This window comes from Pempheris klunzingeri, chromosome 9 (assembly GCF_042242105.1).
Source record: "Pempheris klunzingeri isolate RE-2024b chromosome 9, fPemKlu1.hap1, whole genome shotgun sequence".
Classification (NCBI taxonomy): Eukaryota; Metazoa; Chordata; class Actinopteri; order Acropomatiformes; family Pempheridae; genus Pempheris; species Pempheris klunzingeri.
Window position 1 is genome coordinate 17,111,456 of NC_092020.1, and position 20,787 is coordinate 17,132,242.

Here is a 20,787-nt window from a genome sequence, read left to right on the forward strand (position 1 = left end):
ATGTACTCATGTGACGTCATTTTTCTCTTTGACTCTGCCGTTGCAGGGGAGATCTCTGTAAATCTTTGCATTGCCATGGAGGACTGCTCACTTGAATCACTTGGAGCACCCCCCACCTTTTCACTCTGCAATCAGCATCATTGGCTTGTTGAAAACTCCATAGGCTCGATGGCATCACTGCAGACCCAATCCCCTCATCCTCCACCCCCTGTAAGGGCTTCAGATCAGCCTGATTATGCCTGACACAAGGGAGGAAGAGGGATTATGGCTTCAAGTCTGCATTGATGCTGAATCCACACCTCCCATGTGGAGAATTGCAGATTGTCTGCTGTTACATACCTGCTGCCAATCTTCTCTCTATAGTATGTGAAAAAAGATACAATAAAGACCTTTACATTGTCAACGAGAAGCCCCTCCGATCCATATCTATCTTCAGCAGCTTTTGCTCCTGATTCTGGCTTTTTTACATCGCTGAGCCCATGTGAGCCCTATAAAGCAAAGAAGAATCAAATGTTCTCCTAATAGGCACCTGCATTTACTGATCTTGAGTTGAAAGACTGCAGAGTTTTGTTTCAGATTCAATCCCTGCACTGCATCTGACTTTAAATCTGTATCAGTGTGTTAACAACAGGAATGTTTTCAAATGTGAAGAGTGCAAAGAAGCAGATATCCTGGTGACTCAGTGGCAGTAAGTAAAAGTATTGTTATGTTACAGTTATATTGAGTAGATAGAGGTAAAAGTACTCAACAAAATATCTACTTGAATAGGGGCAAAAATGTTTTGTAAAAAAACTACTACAGTGGTATTAGACTTCATTGGATGTAATTTATTACCTTGATGTAAGCTTATTATGCTTGAGCAGGTCCTCAACAGGTAGGCTAATAACAAACGTTATTTTTTAAATTAATAATTAAGCACTGCCTAATCTCTTAAAATGACAAGAAAAAATATTTGTGATGATATTTGTGTGATAGTTCTCTGCTCTGGAACTATCCCATTTTTAACACACACTGGTTAATGGACCTGGCTTCTGGTCCATGAGCACTTTGGACGAGTGCCCTGTTGGCCAGTTTAGTAGCCCATCTATAGGTTAATGCAGTACCATATCGGAAGAAACTAATATGAGCACAGCACCATAATCCACCCTCATGATGAGGACATGACTACTCCTCCATCCGTGGCTGTTGATGGTGTCTGCAGTGAAATGTGGATACTGTTGTCATGTAGGCTTTCTCTGGCCAACTACGAAAGAAACAACGGGTGAGCTGAGACTTAACATGTCTCAGATTGATAATCACATCCAACATCATTTCAGTTTGAAATGGATATAAGTCAGTAAAGGCTAACAGTGTGGCAAACTCACACATGATGTTTTCAAGCGAATTGACCTCAAAAACTGTGTATCTTAACAACCATGCTAGCAACATGTTGGCAGATTTGGTCCTCTTCAGGATTAAAGTGAAGTAAAAAAAGGTAAAAATACTCCATCACAAGTAAAAGTCTTATACTCAATAGTTTACTTAAGTAAAAGCACAAAGTATTACAACTAAATGTAGTCATTGTACAGAATGGCCCGTGTCAGCACCATAGAAGATATAAAAGATATAAAAGAGGTATAAAAGAAGTGGACATATCTTCCGGGTTTGAGAAGCCAATGCAGAAGTGCCTTGAACGTGGATTTTATTTAAATTTGATGGCCAGCAGGGGACTCCACTGGTTGCAAAAAGAAGTATGATAGAGGTAAGACGCTCCAGAGAATGAACATCACCTCTGATTCTAAAACCAAGAGGGCAATGGCCACGCTACAGTAGAGGCTTCAGAATAGCATTCCATAAACCAATGGGCGATGCCACAGTGGCTATGCCCACTTCTTTTATACATTATGGTCAGTATTGTACTTTTGGATCATTTTTGATACATTAACATCTAAGTGGAAGGCTACTTTAATGTTATAGTACTTGAGTAAATGTACTTAGTTACTTCAACTTCTTATCATACGTCTTTTGTGTATTTGTGTATCAGAATTTTATTCAGTACATTACAAGGCGTCATAATGTTTATTTCGTGTGGTTTGCTGTCTGTCCTTTTGATACTTTTAACTACTCTGGAGGTATTTCACATTATGAATGTATTAGTTTTTGTATACTATATGATTTTGTCTTTGTAAAGTGTGTGACACTCTTTGAAGATGGCTAAAAGTTTAAGATTACAGAAAGCAAACATAAAACATTAACATAACACCACTATCCTTCATTTTTTTGGTTCGTTTGGACATATAGGATATTTTCATAGCAAGTAAGACTAATCTAACTGTAGACAGATATCAATATCATTGTTCATACACTCAAGACGCTCACAGTGTTCACACTTAAACTTAATACTGGTCTATTTACTGGTGTAGGCCCATTAAAAGAACTTAATGAAAAATGCACAAGAAAATGCCCTTTGCACAGCCTCTGTTGCAAAGGGTGCAATAACACATAGAGTACTGTGAGATCTACAAGAGGAGTGACAGAGCTGAAGAACAGGTTTGTCAGAGAATGGCCCCTTTCAGAAAGGTTGTTCCAGTTTGTACATGCTGAGGAGCTGAGGTCATTTTACTGACAAATGGAAAGAGCGGGGCAGGGACTGGGAGCGCTGCTCTTTCTTCCGTGTGTACTCTCAGATGACACTCAGGCCTGTTGGACGAGAAAATATCTGACAGCTACCGGAGTGAACACAGAGCCAGGAGGCTTCACAGAGCCACAGGTATGCGATGCAGTTGGAGCTGCTCTCTGTCTCTGCTGCTCCTCTCCCTTCAATACCAGTACAAGTCCTTCTTGTCCAGACGCCGTCCTGACAGAGTGGTGACAAAACGTCAGTGATTTTTAAACAGCTCTAATGGACGTATATGAACAAGTTTGTCATCAAGCATGCTGAGTAAAATTAAGGTGTAATAGATGTGTATCATTTACACATGGTGGTATTTCTCAGATTAAGATGCACAAATTCCTGAGTGGTCACCAAGGAGTAAGACAGTCAGGAACTTTTTGATAAAGAAACACCTAGCAAGTAGGTTCTAAATAACTTTAAATATGTCTATACAGGTGATGACATCACCAATGATTATTAGTATAAGATCTCTCTAATTTATTAATGAACTTATAATTTCTACTATATGTTCATTGATTCAGAGCATATTCTAAAAAATAGTGCTATCCATTCTAAAGTGGTATCCATTCCTCTGTCTAAAAAACTGTTGTTTTCATTTTATTGGTTGGAAGACATTTTCAAAGATGTTACATTCCAGCTGAAGGCTTACCAGATTCAAAGCCTACGGCAGGGTCCGTTGACTCTCTGAATCCTTGAGGCACCGTCCAGCTGGGAAGCAGTTCTGGCTTGGAGCCAGAGGGCATGCTGGGTCCCATCTCACCCCGGTCATTATGCAGTAGGTTGAGCAGGGATGTGGCGTATTGCTGTCCAGTAAGACTCAACCCTTCTGGGGACAGGGAGTATGTGATGGACGGCAGCCCCGGGCCCTCTCCTGCCCTGGACGTGAATGCATGCCATGAGTTGGGAGCATCGTCTGCAGGGCTGAAGGTCAGGAGACGTCCCGCTGCAGGAGGGATCTGTGACTCTGTGTAAGAGTTAACAGCACTGCGCTGACAGGGGCTGTTTTGCTCTGCGGGGGACAAAGAAAGAAGCCATGCAGTGAGGATGATTGATTGTTCTGTTTGTAGTCAGCTAGTCATGCACTGCTGGATATTTTGGACCTATACAAAGAATATAATATTGGGCTCCCATTCTCAACCATGTAGACTACTATGCTATAACAAACCACACCTGCAAAAACAAACTAATAATACATTTATGTCTGCAGGCTGGAATAACTTAAGATAGAATTTTATTAATCCTGAATGAAATTCTGCAGGAACATTACTCAAAAATTACAGCAACATAAGAAAATAAGAGTAGAGTAATAATAAGTGTAAAGTATACAGGGAGTAAATGCTAACAACAGTGTCCAATAGAAACAAACAATAGAAACAACATAGATAAGTAGTAAGATAAGTTAACTAACAAAGAAAAGTCATATTGCACATAAAATTGCTATTATTGTTCTCAGTGTCTGATGCTTCAGCTGTCCTTCCTGTAAGCGGGAGAGGAGTTGCACAGTTTGATGGCCACTGTGGCGTCCTGTGGTGCACCTCGGAGTCTGCTGTTGAAGGTGCTCTGATATGACTGCAGTGGCAAGGCATTGTCCATAATACTGAGTAGTGTCCTCTGCATCCTCCTCTCCGACACCTCCACCAAAGACACCAGGACAGAACCTGCTTTCCTGATGAGCATAATGAGCCTGTTAGCATCACCTGCCATCACCCTGATGCCCACACCGAGCACACTACAGCGTAGAAAATGACACTGGCGGCCATCATTTGATTAAACATCTGCAGCATGGTTCTGCAGACACTGAAAGACCTGAGTCTCCTGAGAAATACAGGCGGTTCTGACCTTTCTTGTACTGAGCTTCTGTGTTTTTAGTCCGGTCCATCTTGTTGTTTATGTTGACACCCAGGTACTTGTATTTCGAGTTTGGAGGGATCCTTTGCTTCCTGAAATCTACCACCAACTCCTCAGTTTTTGTGATGTTGAGTTGTAGTTTATTTTGACCACACCACTCCACATTTCTGTCCACCACAGTCCTGCACTCATCCTCCTGTTCAGGCAGCCCACAATGGCATATTCGTCCAAATGCCTCTGCAAGATGCAGGACTGTGAGCTGTTTCTTGAGTCTGGGGTGTAGATTGTGAACAGGAAGGCAGGCAGGACTGTCCACTGAGGTGCCCCTTTGCTACTTATTATTGCTGACACGTTGCTCTACAGCCACACATACCAGTGGGCGTGAGAGGTAGTTGGGGTTCCAGGCCACCGGTGTACACATGGTTTTAAAAGTACTTGAAAAGTTGAAGCACATGACTCCTCGAAATGCTGCTGCCTCTTCCAGGTGTGTGTAAGCCCTGTGCAGCAGGCGCATAGTGATGGGGGTCTAATGATGGTTTGAATAATGCATGGACATGCTTCAGGACTGGCCTCTCCAGTGACTTCATGACGTGTGGAGTCAAAGCCACTGGTCTGTTATCATTGGGGGTGTTTGGGTGACTTAGGGACAGGAACCAGACATGATGTTTTACACAAAACAAATTTGACGTTGGGCTTGTTGGAGCTGCATGATGGCCAAACTGATTATTGATTAAAGTTTTGATTGAATTTCAGCTACATAAAAATGTAATGACTGTAAGAACGTTGTAAGCAGATAATGTTGATCTATTGAGGGTGTACTTTAAGTAAATTCAAACTGCCAGAGTGAAATTATTGTACCGTAGCTAGTTTGCAAATAGCTTCAAAATTAAAACAGAATATTACTATTTTTATTTTTTTTATTATTATTAACAAAATGTATAGATTTTTATGGGCACTTCCCTTTAATCTCTGGCAGAAAAATTGGGCAACAACTTGTCACTGTGTGTTCTCCCTGTCACCCCTTTTCTTACCGTCCTTGAGCCTTCCTCTGTTTTTTGGTTTTGAGTTTGACTTTCTGTACCTACAGCGCAGGGCGGAGATCTACACACATGCCTAGGGTGCATTCCAATATCCATAGTACTATTTAGTATGCTTTTACGTCGTCCTGCTGCATCTTGTTGCATTTTGCAGTATGCAAGACAGCATGCTTTTCTGACTATTCAGACCCACAATCCTCTGAGCATTCATCACATTGACTGAAATGCAGAGACAGTACAGACAGATGACAGTGCCTTGACAGCATGCATGTCTCTGGCATGCTTGGTGAAGTGTTGAATCTTCAAGGTAGTAAAAAGTATGCAATTTAGTACATCGCACTAGCTGTCGGCTAATAAGTAGGTAAGACTGAACCATTCAATGTTTTTACTGAGGGGTGTGATATGGCAGGAATATTATAAAATATTATTATTTTAGCCTTATTTCTTCTTTCTTCTTAATAGAATTATTTTATTTTTTATTATTATTAAATAATTTCCTCAGAAAATTAACGTTCTGTGTCCATGTAGTATTTTGAGGGCCCATGTCAGCCCTGGGCCCATGAAATCATCCAAGCCTCCACCCCTCTGACTGCACCCCTGCATACAAGGTTGATTTTTTGCGCTTACCCGGTTTAATAGTTTTACGGATTTTCTTTGTCTTTGCTGCTGGCTCCTTGGCCTTGCAAACTTTGCCGAGAGCCCGGCTGAAGTGAGCATCCACCATGCTGTTGATGTCCCCGTGGAAATAAGTGAGGATGACACACTGAGAGTGCTCCTCCACCTTCACAGCCGTCGGACTGCCTGTTTTGTCCTCCATGTGTCAGTTGTGACTGTAAACAGGATCATTAGAAGCATTAGAAAATGCTCAGTAAAGACCATTTCAGTATCTTGTGCAATTAAGCACGACTTACAATCATGTATTACTCCAAATGATCCATGCAACAACAGATTTGACACACAAACTTGATCCATAATGGAGTAGTTCACAGTTTCCCTAAAAACCTTAAAACCTATTCTCTTGGATTGATAAGTGAGTGGGATGCTTATCACATTTATTCACATTTCAGATACTTTATATAGGCCTACTTTGCACTAAAGGGTGTACGTACTTACTACCTGACCTGGACCTGGTCTATTGCTATCCACATTTTTTAAGACATTTGCAATTGCTTGAAAGTGATTAGAATTACAATCATTTTTCATTTTCATCAAAAAGGCAAATTAAAAGAAAGTCTTCTTCAGTGGAGTACATTCCTGTTTGCCACAAGCTATTAAACTGGATTACTCACAAGCTGATTTTAGCACACAGACAGTAACACAAACAGCAAGAGTGTACACCTTTCATTTTGATCAAGTGTGAAGATACAATAGTTACAATGCATGAAATTCAGAAGATGGTGTACAATATGTTTGCTGCAGCACTGGGAAATGTCAACATCAGGAAGAATTCACTTTTTAATTTGCCAGAAGATGGGCATCTTACTTAGATATTTACAATCCAAAAAGATTAATAAGAAATGTATTATGTGGGTTTGCACCATAGGATGTTTGAATAATGGGCTGACATGTATAATGTGTTATATTTTAGGGAGAACATTATGTCAGCGACTAACAGCAACTGTGAATTTCCCCACTGTGGGATGAATAAAGGCTAATCTATCTATCTATCTATCTATCTATCTATCTATCTATCTATCTATCTATCTATCTATCTATCTATCTGTCTATCTATCTGTCTAACTATATGACGGCGTAAAGTGTAAATAATCAGATTACATCCATCTCATAGTGCAGACACAAAAAAGTTAGATGAACCTTCATTTAACTGCTAACCCTCTTTGTGAATAAGGAACCAAAGCATTGTGTCAGTCATATTTTAAGTAACTTGCTTCTCTTACCTGACCTGATGAAAGCACAGAGATGACCAGGGAGTGCGTCGTTGCACTGACAAGTTGATGTGTTCACCTACATGAGCAGCAGCCAAAATTGTTGGAAAAAAGTGCAAGGTGATTTATGCTTAAACATCAGTTAGATTAGTCGATTAGATCCGAAGAACCAACGTCGAATGTCCTTATTTTCTTCCTCTCCTCTACAGACAAGATGTTTCACTCACCAAGCCTCAAAAGTTACCTGATGTGTTAGACTGTGTAGGTGTGTGATGCTTCCTGAATGCAGACAGCTATGAGCAGAATGTCATTCAGCCAGTTCCTCAGGAACCTTAACGACACCTTTTTATAGCATTCTTCAGTCACACTGTTAATTTGCCACTGAGAGGAACTGAATCAGTTTAGTTTTTTAAAGATTCGACATCATTGAAATCATAAAGTTAAACCTCATTAATATGTAACATAGTACAAACAAATATTCATATTACTTTTAAACTGACCTCCACATCTGAAGAACCCATAACCTTTACGAGTTCTGTGGTTAACTTGTGGTTCTCCATGTTCCCATGCACTTCAATAATTCAGTGTAGGACCCTACTTGTTTCTATGGCTTTTTTGTACTTACTGTAAAAATAAGAGATCAAATTGTGTTTCAGTGTGGTCTTATATGAATGTGTTCAAGGTCTTACTTCAGTGAAATTATTGGTGCTTGTGAAGGTTGAAATCTTTACACTCACAAAAACAATCTGCAGACATTCATTGGTTTAGGATCAGAGCAATCCCAAGATTATACATGGAAAGATCACACGAACTGTTTCAACAAAACTTACATGAATATTTTATTATCATTGAAATGTTAACATGTTTTAAAATATCTTCATAGTAAACATGAGCAGCATAAAAATGTTTTTGAATGAGAAGCAGATCGAGAGCTGCTATAAAGAAAAATTGTGTAGAAATTTCTGACAATTTACTGTACATGAAAAGGTGAAGGTGAACTGTAGATTGAAAGCTTTTGAGCTTTTAAATCTGGGCCTCTTAGATAAAATGTATACTTTTCAGAATACACTTCCTTCCATTGCTTTGAATTGTCTGTCAGAACAGTATTCACCTTTCATAGCTGGTTTAACGCTGATTGCATCTCCCTGACATTGTGGTTTATTTGATCTTTGACATGGAAATGTTCTGTTTTCCATCTGTTTGTGACAATGGATTTTTCGGGGATTTTTTTTTGAAAGGAGGACTTGCACAGATTGGCACATAGAGAGGCCCGCTCATGCCCCCTGGTGGTGGTTTTCTGCTGATGCTGTAGAGGAGCCTGAGATCTTCCTGATGGTGGAGGTGTTGTCAGATCGGACGGAGTCAGAGTTAACAAGCTTATTCTTTTTGCAGCGACTGCCCTTGGTCACAGTGCGGCTACAATCTGAACACAGGAGACAACAAAGAGAAAACAATTAATCATCCACCTTGACATACATCCTCAATCATCTGGCCTCAATCCACATCCACAAGTGTTGTGTTGCTCTACATTAGGTACCTGAGTAATTAGTGAGTCTGAAACGACCGCAGCACAAGTGGATTCTCCACTGTTTCCTCACATTTTCCTTCATCAAACAATGGAACAAAAAAACGAAGAAGCCTACAAAAGAGCAGAGATTTTTAAAATGTTGTAATACTACAACATGATATACACATAGTAGTGGCACTGTCGTTTCACAGTTTCATTTAATGTACTACTTTTAAATGCACACTTAAATGTGTGCATTCTTTATGAATTGCTGAAACTCTACCATTCATTAAAATCAAGTCATTATAAAACCAAGCAAACACACATGCTGATCTAGACATTATTCTAAAGTCACATAAATTCTAACAGAAATACAGATGTGGTCCTCTGTAAGCAATAACACAAGCTACAGCTCATAGTTACCCTGCAGAGTGTTTAAGATGGAGAACAGGTACATCAGGACCACTCTGCCTGGTCCAAATGAAAAAAATCCCATCGACCACGTCAGACCTAACAGGACGGTGAGACTGGCCACCGCCCTCAAGTCCTGCAGAGAGCTGCGGCTGTTTGCTGACGGTTTATTGGCCCCCATTTGCCTGATCTGGATCAGAACCATGATGAACACAGAAATGTTGCACAGCAGGATCAGAAGAACAAATGCCACCACCGTCACGTAGAAGAAGACGTCACTCTGCAGCCAGCAGCTGGAGGGAGGGGGAGGGTTGATCATCATGTAATTTACACTGGGATTTATCACAAATGCCATCAATTACATTTGCTCTTTGTCTAAGTTGCTGAGAGTTTATTTTTTTGCCTATGTGTTGTTAAATTCACAAATCAATAAATAAATCCATACGTTTATCCTTCGATAAATTCTATCAGGCACTCAACAGACTGAATCTCACAATTTCTATCACACAATTTAGACAATGATGCATCCAAGATAGAGATGACTCACCCAGTGCCTGTACTTACAATGGGTCAGTGGACTGAAGCACAACTGCAGCCTCTTCAGTCATAGTGCTGCCATAGGCATCTTTATCAATGACCAGCACAAGGCTGACTATGACCAAAGGAACACCTGTGACAGCACACAAGAAAAAATCCTCATTTATTCTGCTCACTCAGATCAGAGCCATTTAAGCACATTCACACATGGTGGCAAAAAAGAAGACAAGTTACTGCTCTGTAAAATAAAATTTCACGAGCTCAACCCCTTGCCGCTTGATTAAAACCAACCAAAATCCATCCTGGAACTTAATCAGCGGATCAAAGCAAACTGACCCGTGGACATTTTCAAACAACAGCGAGGAACACCTGAAGTTCTGTCTTACCCCATCCTACGACACAGAACTTGAGAATGTAGGAGGGAACGTAGATGTTGAAGACTTTGACCAGTGCAAGGTACATCTGCACAGCCTCCAGGCCCATCCAGGTGAAAGAAGCCAGCAGGAAGTAATGCAGCATTGCAGCAGTGGCAATGCAGAGACCATAGTTGGAGAAGGATGAGAGCCAGGAGTCCAGAAGGAAGAGCATGCTCAAACCCAGCAGGGCAGCTGATAGGTTGATGAGTATCTTAGATGGGTAGTCTCGACGCAGCTTCCTTAAGTATACCAAATAACAGATGAATATATGGAGTGACAGAGGAACAGGGAGACAAATGAAAAGTCTGAAATGTTGTCAACCTTCTCTGGATTTCATGCTGATGAGAGGCATGTGGAAATACGGAAAATTTGATTGTCTTGGCTAAAATCATCACCGTGTTCAGTATTTGACTGACTCCTAAATGCAATCGAAACAAATAACAACCTGGCAACAAAGCAGATCGTACTCAAGGAGAATTTATTAGCTTTTTCTGAAAAGTGGGACACTTAATGGAACCAGTGGAAATGTTTTATTCTGACACCTTGCCACATCACCACTCGAACCTTAACAGTCATTTTTATCGATATGAAATCTTCATTGTGGGCTTCAGTGTGGGAATTAAAGAGAGACTGGTTGACGTCTGAACATCTTTAATGCAGCATTTCTGCAATATTATATATTTAATTTCACTTGTGTACAAGATTGATGAAGCTGTTACCTGTATGTGACATATATGTATTTGTCTGTATGATACAGTTGGAGTTAAAATGCACTGTAGATCAATGCCCTACTTAATCAAGCCAGCAGTCCCATCATAGCTGAAACAATCCAAGTCAGCATCTTAAGAAGGATTGCATCATTTCATAAAAAAAACATAATTTGTGTGAGTGAATATAAATCATTGCAGTAATCATTGCACATTTGCCAAAAAGTGTAACACAATGCGATTAGTATGTTATTGTCGTTCCCAGTGACTTACTCAAATGCAAGGTAGGTGAGAAGAGTGATGCCCAGAAAGATGGAGGATATACCACAGCCTATATATGAGATGACTGTCAGAATCTGACTGTCAGCTTCACTGATCTGGGTTCTGGATACATCCTGAAACACAATATGCAAACTGAATAACATATAAAGTATTATTTACTTATATTTAATAGTAAGTGTAGAATTTTAACACTTTTAATTTTAACTTTTGTGTTCCCAGTGTAGTGCAAACTGTTAAAACTCAACCCATCGCATCTAACGAAATGAAAAATAATATAATTATATAAAAGAAATCAACCACTGTGGTTTTAACATTAGCATATTGCATCATTAGCAGAAAAATATGCAAGCAATAAGAAACTGGCCAGATTGCACACAGTATGTTGGTGCTAGTGGGAGTTGTTTGTTCCCTGGCTTGATTTATTAAAAGCTGACCAGTGACTCACCAGGAGCACAGCGAAATGTGTGAGGTGATCACAGAGACAGCTGGTCTGATAAGGAGAAATACTCCGGGTTTCACAACCTCTGCTGTTCCACCCACCCTGCCCACCTGACACACACACACACACACACACACACACACACACACACACACACACACATTTGATTAAAGCTCCTTATCAGATAGACACACCACACAATACATTTAGGGACCTTTATTGATCTAACTGGTTCTTAAAAAGTACTATGAGGCTCAGGGGCAGTAAATCATCTAAATCCAAATGTAAGCATATAAAATGTAACAAATATTAAGCAACTCACCGTTTTCCTGAAAATCCCAAAACACACACCGTACTTTGTCTTCCGGCTGTAAAACAAGGCAGGGAAGTGATGATGTTTTTAAATTCAAATACAGTCATACAGTTATAAAAACAATTATTCTAACTGATGAAATGAAGGCATTGATTTGTCACCTGCTTGGGTGTTTGATGGCTGAGGGTCACTACCACTCGATCCTTCAGGTTGCTGACATGGCTGGCATTGATGCTGGCAGATACTATATGGGAATTCAATGTCCAGTTGCTCTGTGTTGCGTTGGTTGTGTGTAGATCCTGTTAAAAAAAAATGAAAAATGTTGTCACATTAACAGGTAGGATTATAAACAGCAGTAAGTGAGTTGATTAACTAAAGTAGAAAGAACCTAAATAGTGAGACGCAAGATTCATATAGATCCCACAAACATGAGAGTGATGTCGATCTTCTCATTTAACTCTCTGCAAGAAAGCAAATAAGCTTCATTCCCAAGATGTTTAACTGTGCTTCAAAAATGCCACCCTGTAAGCATTATTAGGTCTGCATAAGATAATGTAGTGTCTGCAGCCGTCGGAAAATAGAAAATAGAGGACGAGAAAAAAGAGACGGAAGCTTTGAATGAAATTACCTGAAACAGTCCTTCTGTTCCATAGAACTGAAACTGGACACGAGTTTTATTTCTTTCTCCAGGAGGCAAACAATTGTGGAGTGAAGAGGGCAAAGAGATAGTTGCATTTGTGCCAGGAAGTGGTTTATTCACAAAGCTCTGGTTGACAAAGACCTGAGGAAAAAGCAACAATAACACTTAATCCCAGTGCTACAGGGTGCTTTGAATCCAACCCCATGGATGAGTATTTCTCACCACCTGTCAGTCTAAAACAATGTTTCAAACTACCAGTCCATATCATTTGCTTTTTCTAGTGACATTTTAATATGCTATGATTGCTCAGTGCCCTGCCCTGCGTTCAAGGACATTAATGCAACAATAGTTGTCCTTGAGCACTCAGGTGGAACCAGTTCTGGAGTTGAGTCTTTTCCTTGTGGATATCTGTCTTTTGCAGTCCACAAAAACAGCTCATGAGTAAAAATGTGCTGCCCCCTTTTATTGGATATTTTAGCATCTATAGCGTCTCACCTCTGGGTTCAGGGTTGAAGAAACGGAGGACACGCTGAAGGTGAGGCCCCTGAATTCATTTGGATCTACGTTGATCATGGACAGGGCCAGAGAGGGTGCTGTTAGACAGACAGATTCATCTTGGAAATCCATGTTGTTCCCCATTCTCTCTGTCAGATTAAGGACACTTTTTCCAAAGACAAAATAAAGGCAGATTAACAAGAAAATTAGAATAAAGAAGACAGGATTTAGAAGGAAAAGACATTTCTGTGTTCTAAGGTTAAGTGTATATTTACTGAGATTAACCAGACACTTGCTTACGTGTTGGCCACTGGAGTGATGTCAGTTTTGGAAAGCAGGATATCGGCAATAACACTGACAATGTTGGCGCCAACAGCAGGTTCGATGGTGCTAACATTTACCACTTCACTGAGCTTCTTCACCACTGTATCCAGATCAGAGGGAGAGAGCTCTGCACTACTACCTAACTGAACATCTACGAGGTCCTGAATCATGTCCACAACCTCAGCCGCATTACCTAGAAATCAATAATATCATTAATGCTTTTTGTTGTGTTATGTGAGATGCCAAAGGCCTTGGCCTTGGCAATGACTTTTTCTTTTGCAATTATTTCTTCTTTTTTTAAAAAAAAACAAACAAAAAAACAGAATAAACAATGGAAATTAATTAGACTTTATGTGTGAGTGATCTTCTTACCAGGAGTGACAGTGATATTGTCCAGGTTTGATATGGTCACAAGTGGGGTGCAGCTTGTCATATCAGCATCAGCCCAGCTGGTCGTGTCAGTTTCAATGTCTAACTTACTGACGAGAAAAGACAATCAGAGTGAACAGGGTGATAAAAAGGGTGATAAAAAAACATAAAACCTAAGTAGTCTTAATAAGCATCAAGGCAGTATTATGCAAAAGACCATAAAAGTGATTACCCTTATTACTCAGTCGTTGTCCCTTGTGATATTTATATCAAATTTGGCAAATATGATATAAGGAACATTGAAGCCCTTCATTGCACTAATAATTCACTTATAGGAAATTGATTTTTGGCTGGCAGGGATCCATCAACATTATGTGTGTGGTCAGAGCTTGTGTGCAGAGTGGGAGGATTGCTTGGAACAGGACATTGTAATTGAGGGGATTTTCTTGTCTCGCTGAGCTGTCTCTATGTAAATAGATTGCTGCGACAAAGATCTGTACGAGTAAACAAAGCAATTTACTGAAAAATTCCCACTTTCTTCCCGTATTTTTTCACCGAGATGAATGCAGGCTCAGATGACTCCAGTAGGTGTAAATAAATTCCCGAATGTTATTACATTTTGTGTCAACTGCAAACCAATATATGCTTAATTACTGTGTGAGCAACATTGTGTAATATGCTGCTATGTAACACCAGTCATTAAAACACCAAATTTTGCATTTTGTACAGCGTATTGATTTTCAATTCAATTCAGTTTGTCTTACCAAAGCCTGTAGGCTCTCTCTGATTGTAGCTTTTTGCATCCCATATCTTGGTTGACTTGCGGAAATGCTTCAGGCCAGATATATTGTCCATAGATTGTTGTAGTAGTTTCCTCTAAACAGTTTTCTGGCACTGAAAAAAAGAATAAATGCATGTTGCCAGGTCTTATTCCATAACTAAACATATGTTTATTTGTATCAGGAAATCCACGTTACCTATGTGCTTGATCATCACATCCACAGCCTGAATAGTAATGGAGTCGTTTTCAAACTTTGATGTCAAGGCAGCATTGATAAAAGTTTCAATTGCTGCCACACTGTCCATGTTGTATTCCTGAACATGGAAGGTGCAGTAAAATCTGCTGATGAAACACATAGTTAGTGGTAACAACAGCACTGGTTTGAACCACATCTGCTTCAGTAAAGGAAAGTTGTCACCCACTGTTTCTGTTGGCCGTTGAAAGTCTAAAAGAAAGGAAAAACCAGAATCCATTGTAAATATCAATCATTGCTGTGGTATGAGATATTACACTAGCATTAAACTTCAATCACCCAAAACTGACATTTAAATCAGTTTTACTTGTCTTGTCTTGTCTTTATGTCTCACTTGTCTAGCTTTTAAAATGAAGTGTAAACTCACCATTAGTCCATTGTACTGCTCCGTGTCCCTGTAAAATATTACAGACGACAAATAAGTCAGCCAGAGCTTTCACATCTACTTCAAAAACATGATCCTAGTTTTGCAACAATAAATGAATTCGATGGGACCCACCTGCCAACATGGCTCTTTATGATGAGATTCAGTACAATCATGGTATTGTTCCCCTCCAGCTGTTGTTTTACCTTTTGTTGCCCCAAAGAGAATAATTCAGTGTTCTCATATTTCTCAGTAAAGTCAGCTTTCGAGTGCAGTTATGTGATTATTGTATGAGTCTCTTACCCATTTCTCAATGATATCCTTTGGTTTTGTCGGGCTGCCAGTCACACTCAAGGTCATATTAACTCTGAAGAATGTATCTGGTTCAACTGCAGGAGTGAAAAGACAACACAGCAGCGCATCTTTACATGTTCAAACAGGAATCCTGAATCAAATTGTCTGGCATATTAACGTTTATCCTCCACCAGTGGTGGAATTAAATACATTTACATTTAGATTTTCTGTTACTGTAAATGGGCCATTCTGTATAATGAGCCATTTTACTTTTAGCACTTTAAGAATGTTTGATTCAATATTTTTTTTGTACTTGCAAAAGAGTATTTCTACACTGTGCTTTTGCTATATTTGCTTAGATAAAAGATTTGAATACTTCCTTCACTGCCATCAGAACTGACCTATTAACTGATTTGATGGAATGGGAATTAGAATTTGTTTTTATTGGTAACACATTTATGTTTTAATGCTGCCTATCAGCAAAATAATTTCTCTTGCAGGACATTAAATGACTGAGCTGACATGAAGAAGAAACAAAAAGGAATAAGATGGACAAACGCAATGATTTATCGGAGCTTTTTGGTGAACTGACCGGAGGTCTCGTTGAGATCTAAAGGCTCTTCTGTCGTCGACACGTTAGCGGGGTAAGCTGGCAGACTTTGAGTTGGAATTGTTTCTGTGAATTAGATGACATAATTTACAAGAGAGCCCCCAATAATAGCACAAGAAAGTGTTGAGGATTTAAAAACAGGAAATTTCTACTATCATTCCACAGTAGATTAACCAGTTTGTCAAATGCCTTGGTATTCAATATTGCTGCAAAGCACCAGTACAACTCATGGACATGTTTTATTCTTTCTTGCACGCTCACCTGATGCAGGTACACCAGTGCTGACAGTTGGTGGTGGTTCTGTCACTGCAGGTAATAACTCTGAGAGACGCAAAATAAATCATTGATTAGCAAAGTTTAAAGAATGAATATTTCAAGAACATTTTTAAATTAACATTCTAATGTCTGACTGAAATCAAATTATGCAAACTCTTATGATGAATAGTCAGACATTCATTAGTCATCTATGAGGTATTTTTAGCAGCACAGAAATGTATTCTCTGGCTCTAATATCTATCTGCAGGTGTTTGCTGATGTTGTTTTCATTAGTGTGTTTATGATTCATCCATTCAGTCCAGCTTTTTTTTTACAGTCACAGTGAAAGTGCAGAATAAATTATATTACTTTAATGGATTTTTTAAATGGTGATGTCTCAGATGAACATTTCTAGTTAAACCCAGAGTCTGCCTCTTGTGAACAAAATACAGGAAATTAGCAACTATTATAAAATAATGTCTATAAATACACCTCACTCAAAAAAAAAATCAGCTTCATGTCACATGTGAAGATGGTCATAAAAATCTAAGTTTAGTTCATCTCTGATTGATCCAGTAATCCAATTAAACACAACAGTCACTGTAAGAGGACTGGTACTTAACTGACTATACGTACCCACAGGAAGTATGCTGATGCTGTTAGGGTCAGCTGTTAGGCTGAGGAAGTTGTCAGAGAATGTCAAACTCAGCAACTCAACAATGTTGGCCTGAACCACTTCTACATTAGCAGCAGGGTCCACTTTCACATAGACTTCACAGCTGAAACTGGGGATTAATCACAACATCATGGGTTAAATCAACCTGTAAACTGTATATCTGGCTCATTCCATGCATCTTGTGCCATTTAGCCCTCATGTATACTTTAATTATTATAATCCTTTACATGTCATAAAGCGTTTTGTAGATCGTAGGTCTTACCACTTTTCACAGGTGGGGTTTGATAATGTTGTTGATCCCTGAAAACACAGAATTTGTTCAAATCTTTATTAAAGGGTTGTATGATTTTACTTACTTGCACCTTGTCTCAGAATTGACCTCAGTGCTCAAATACGTCATTCATTTCCTCAGAAGATAACATTGATCTTTCATCTGTTTTCTAATCAGCTGGTCTTTGAGGATATTGCTGCTTCTTTCCATGGAAAATCAAACGGAGGACTAATAGTGGTGTACCTGAGGTTGTTGCGCATTTACAGCTGCAGAGTTATTAACCACGTGGGAGGTATGGCTGTATGGGAACACAGATAACAGAAATTACAGACAAGAATGTTGTCCAGGACTGCTACCATGATCAGAGTGCACAGGCTTACAAAGCACCGATCACCATCTGTCATTCACTCTCTTCATTCACATTTTGATGAGAAACTAGCAGACGGTGGCAGAAAGTTACTAAAGTTCAGTACTGTAGTACAAATTTGAGCTTATTACTTCTACTCAACTACAGAAGAAATGTTATACTTTTTACTACAAAAGATTCAACAGTTTATAAAACAGATTAAATAAGTTCCACCTCAACCAACTACAACAGTAAAGTCCTACTTTTGCATCAGTAATAATAATAATAATATGTTATTTAATAGTATAACATGACTACTTTGCTTTTTTTTTTTACTTTGCTAATAATATCTGAGTACTTTTACTTTTACTTACTGAGTCCTTTTTCATTGCAGGACTTTTACTTTGCATTAAGTATTTCTATTTTGCAGTATCGCTAGTTTTATTTGACAAAAGGATACACCACTGCTTAGAGGAGAGTTTAGCAAACAAAGGTGTGTTACCTTGGAGATGACACGAAGATTTCGTGAACAAAAATGTTGCGAGGGAAAATGCTCTGCAACTGATAAGAGACGACATCAATGGTAAATCATGTGGATAAGAAAATCATTTGGATATGCAAAATACAGATGACTTATTTACATATTGTTCATACCCAGTGTTTTGTGACTCCCTTCAGGGACAGTGAACAGTTTCCAGGCTTTGTAGGGTCAACTATGGATATCCACATTTTAATTTTATAGAGGGACCATGCTAAAAACAAAGAAAATAACAATGATAAAATGTGCAATACTGTACTTGCAAAGGAAAATGTTGGACCTCTCAACAGGTTCATAAACTCCTGAAGTCAGGAATGTGTAGTGTCTTTGACCTTAAACTGTAGTTATTGAACAACAAAGCAATATCTGCCCACTCAATCAACTCTCACCTACCATAGATTACCTTGTTATGTGAATAGGTGAAGAAACCTTGGCAGTAAAACATTTTTTAAATCTAAACAGCTCAATCTGGATGACCATGAAATGCAATAGAAAAAGGTCATACTGTATTTACCACAACATAGGTTGTTGCCAGGCATAGGAGGGCAGTTGTATTTCCACTGCCGCTGATCCCAGCTCACCACGTCTCCATCTGCACAGCTCTGTCCCCCCATCTCCTCGGCACTCCATTCTCTGGCCCACATCCTGAACAGACTGATCTCACCAAGCAGCTCTTTCCCATTCTCAATCTGCACTTCACCATTAGCATTTACATAATGAGACACCCCGAGAGTAAGAGTTCCATTTTGGGAAAGTTGCTGGGTTTGCATGTGATCCACACGGACCTCATGCTGGCTGGTCCCATTTATGTAGACCCTCAGCCTCTGAGCTCGACCACACCAGGTGAGACAGATGGAGTACCACTCTTGCAATTTCAGCGTCCCTTTCAAGCGCAGTGCTTCTCCAAACAGCCATATTGTCAGGTGTGTGCGTGTGCCCCCAAGCCCCAACTCTATGGATCTTCCCTCTGGTGCTTTGTAGATGAAACCTGTCCATTCTGTCTCAAAGTTGCGGCGTAAAAGTGTGCACACACTGAGCTCATTCAGGGCTGGTACCACAGCATCTGGATGTAGCTGCCACAGACATGGACGACCCATGAACTCCAGCTTCTTACCCCACAGGCTGGTACTGGCAGAGGCAGCTGAAACAACACAGAGGTGTTTATTTAAAAGGTGAATATTTAAGAGATTTACACTTCATTAACCATAAGGATGTTAAAAGCATCAAAGTCAGTGAATTATTCACAGTTGTCCCACAAGAAGCAATAAAAAACATGATTAGTCAATTGAGGCATTAAAAGTGCTGGTACTATACACACCGTATCATTCTATGTTTGTTTTGTACTATTTTACATAGTTATGTACTTCAAAATCTTTTAATCTGTCTGAAATCTTACTTGAACCCAGAAGACACACTGTCAGCTGTACACACAGACAGATAGCTAGAGACGGGCTTCTGATGGAGGTCATGACAGCAAACAAAAACGCTGGGTGTTCAAGTAGTCATCTGCTGAAAGGTGACAATAAGATGAATATGTTTTTAACATGCGTTCAGCCTGAAGAAATAATACAATAATTATCAATTTGTTTTTATTTGAGTAGGTACATAACTGGGACTTACCATGGTTGTCTCCTTGAAATGGTAAAATCTGAAGCTTAAGCTAATTAGTCAGAGATAAATTTCAATATCACTTCGTGAGAAACCGGCTGAGCCATGAGTCTACTGGCAAGCGCCACTTGATTTCTCTATAAGAAGGCCTCCACGCCCTCTCCCTTCAGTTCCCTGAGTTACTCATTAATCACTGGCAATAAACATAACTAACAAGCACAATAACGTTAAAACCATGACTTCACGAAACATTTTCAAAAGGGAATCACAGAGATTCTCCCATTAACACATTAAAGTCCTGTGTGTTCAGTATGAACGCACATGGTTTTAATGTGTGAGCTCCAGTGGCTCATTGAGAGTCTTAATGGTAATAATTACCCTAACAAGGCTTAAAGTTTAAAAGAAAGGCTGCAGGATGTTGAGAAACACTCGTCACAAAGCCCTTTGTTTTTCTAGATGTTGATGATAAAACCAAATTGCTCGTCAATTTCTTTTGGTTTCCTTTTTTTTGGTTACCTATGTTCATGACTATGATTAAGACAGCAGGTCTGTGTGAGTGCACGTGTGTGTGTGGATTTACATTCTATGTGCCAGGTTGCCACTGTCATAAACTGTTTATGCAAACACTCAAAGCAATGTTCTTGTGCTACTCGTGTGCTTTACAATTATCCTCATGTGATACCTGCTCAAACAATTCTAATTGGCTTTTCCGTGTTACGTATGAAGGCCATTTCTGTCTTGTTCTCAGCTGTACAGACCTGATAGAAAGGGAAGTCCTTGGTACAGCCTTCCTGAAAGCAACAACTGATACATATCAATGATTCCTCCTTTCCTGTCATGGTGGGGAAATGACCTTTGTCAGTTTTATGGCTCCATACCACCACAATGTGGTCAAACAGTATAATGCAACTGTATGATTTTGTCTTT

The 20,787-nt window shown here is 39.5% G+C and overlaps 3 protein-coding genes across 3 annotated transcripts; all 3 read right to left on the bottom strand.

The window, feature by feature from the left end:
* Window positions 1-2,448: 2,448 nt before the first annotated feature.
* On the bottom strand, window positions 2,449-7,772 carry LOC139207581 (transcription cofactor vestigial-like protein 1). Its single transcript, XM_070837320.1, has 4 exons — window positions 7,437-7,772; window positions 6,166-6,368; window positions 3,303-3,662; window positions 2,449-2,836 (listed from the first exon to the last, which is right to left on the bottom strand). The coding sequence occupies exons 2-4, from the start codon at window positions 6,353-6,355 to the stop codon at window positions 2,799-2,801; spliced, it is 588 nt and encodes a 195-aa protein (XP_070693421.1). The 5' UTR covers window positions 6,356-6,368; window positions 7,437-7,772; the 3' UTR covers window positions 2,449-2,798.
* Window positions 7,773-8,259: 487 nt separating this feature from the next.
* LOC139207134 (adhesion G-protein coupled receptor G2-like) lies at window positions 8,260-15,107 on the bottom strand. The gene is made up of 16 exons (XM_070836769.1): window positions 15,068-15,107; window positions 14,842-14,984; window positions 14,629-14,758; window positions 13,868-13,974; window positions 13,472-13,688; window positions 13,172-13,337; window positions 12,665-12,817; window positions 12,198-12,335; window positions 12,046-12,091; window positions 11,730-11,833; window positions 11,276-11,397; window positions 10,266-10,534; window positions 9,907-10,012; window positions 9,355-9,635; window positions 8,962-9,063; window positions 8,260-8,847 (listed from the first exon to the last, which is right to left on the bottom strand). Exons 2-16 carry the CDS (start codon window positions 14,948-14,950, stop codon window positions 8,699-8,701), a joined length of 2,199 nt encoding a protein of 732 aa, XP_070692870.1. The 5' UTR covers window positions 14,951-14,984; window positions 15,068-15,107; the 3' UTR covers window positions 8,260-8,698.
* Window positions 15,108-15,345: 238 nt separating this feature from the next.
* On the bottom strand, window positions 15,346-19,962 carry LOC139206815 (uncharacterized). Its single transcript, XM_070836414.1, has 12 exons — window positions 19,873-19,962; window positions 19,649-19,761; window positions 18,767-19,393; window positions 18,369-18,466; window positions 18,217-18,275; window positions 17,612-17,666; window positions 17,360-17,397; window positions 17,058-17,206; window positions 16,428-16,487; window positions 16,149-16,232; window positions 15,566-15,651; window positions 15,346-15,468 (listed from the first exon to the last, which is right to left on the bottom strand). Exons 2-12 carry the CDS (start codon window positions 19,719-19,721, stop codon window positions 15,346-15,348), a joined length of 1,452 nt encoding a protein of 483 aa, XP_070692515.1. The 5' UTR covers window positions 19,722-19,761; window positions 19,873-19,962.
* Between the last annotated feature and the right edge of the window lie 825 nt (window positions 19,963-20,787).

Excerpts from the sequence above, each read along its gene's own strand:
- LOC139207134 (XM_070836769.1), bottom strand. The coding sequence starts at position 14,950 with ATGGACAGTGTGGCAGCAATTGAAACTTTTATCAATGCTGCCTTGACA. Across the intron at positions 12,336-12,664 it reads GAACAGAAGGACTGTTTCAG|GATCTACACACAACCAACGC; the intron begins GTAATTTCATTC and ends TTTTTTTAACAG. Across the intron at positions 11,834-12,045 it reads TTGGGATTTTCAGGAAAACG|GTGGGCAGGGTGGGTGGAAC; the intron begins GTGAGTTGCTTA and ends TGTGTGTGTCAG.
- LOC139207581 (XM_070837320.1), bottom strand. The coding sequence starts at position 6,355 with ATGGAGGACAAAACAGGCAGTCCGACGGCTGTGAAGGTGGAGGAGCAC. Across the intron at positions 3,663-6,165 it reads CCGTAAAACTATTAAACCGG|AGCAAAACAGCCCCTGTCAG; the intron begins GTAAGCGCAAAA and ends TGTCCCCCGCAG. Across the intron at positions 2,837-3,302 it reads TGCCGTAGGCTTTGAATCTG|GACGGCGTCTGGACAAGAAG; the intron begins GTAAGCCTTCAG and ends CCACTCTGTCAG.
- LOC139206815 (XM_070836414.1), bottom strand. The coding sequence starts at position 19,721 with ATGACCTCCATCAGAAGCCCGTCTCTAGCTATCTGTCTGTGTGTACAG. Across the intron at positions 18,276-18,368 it reads AGGGAGTCACAAAACACTGG|TTGCAGAGCATTTTCCCTCG; the intron begins GTATGAACAATA and ends GTCTCTTATCAG. Across the intron at positions 17,398-17,611 it reads TAAATGCGCAACAACCTCAG|GGATCAACAACATTATCAAA; the intron begins GTACACCACTAT and ends CTGTGTTTTCAG.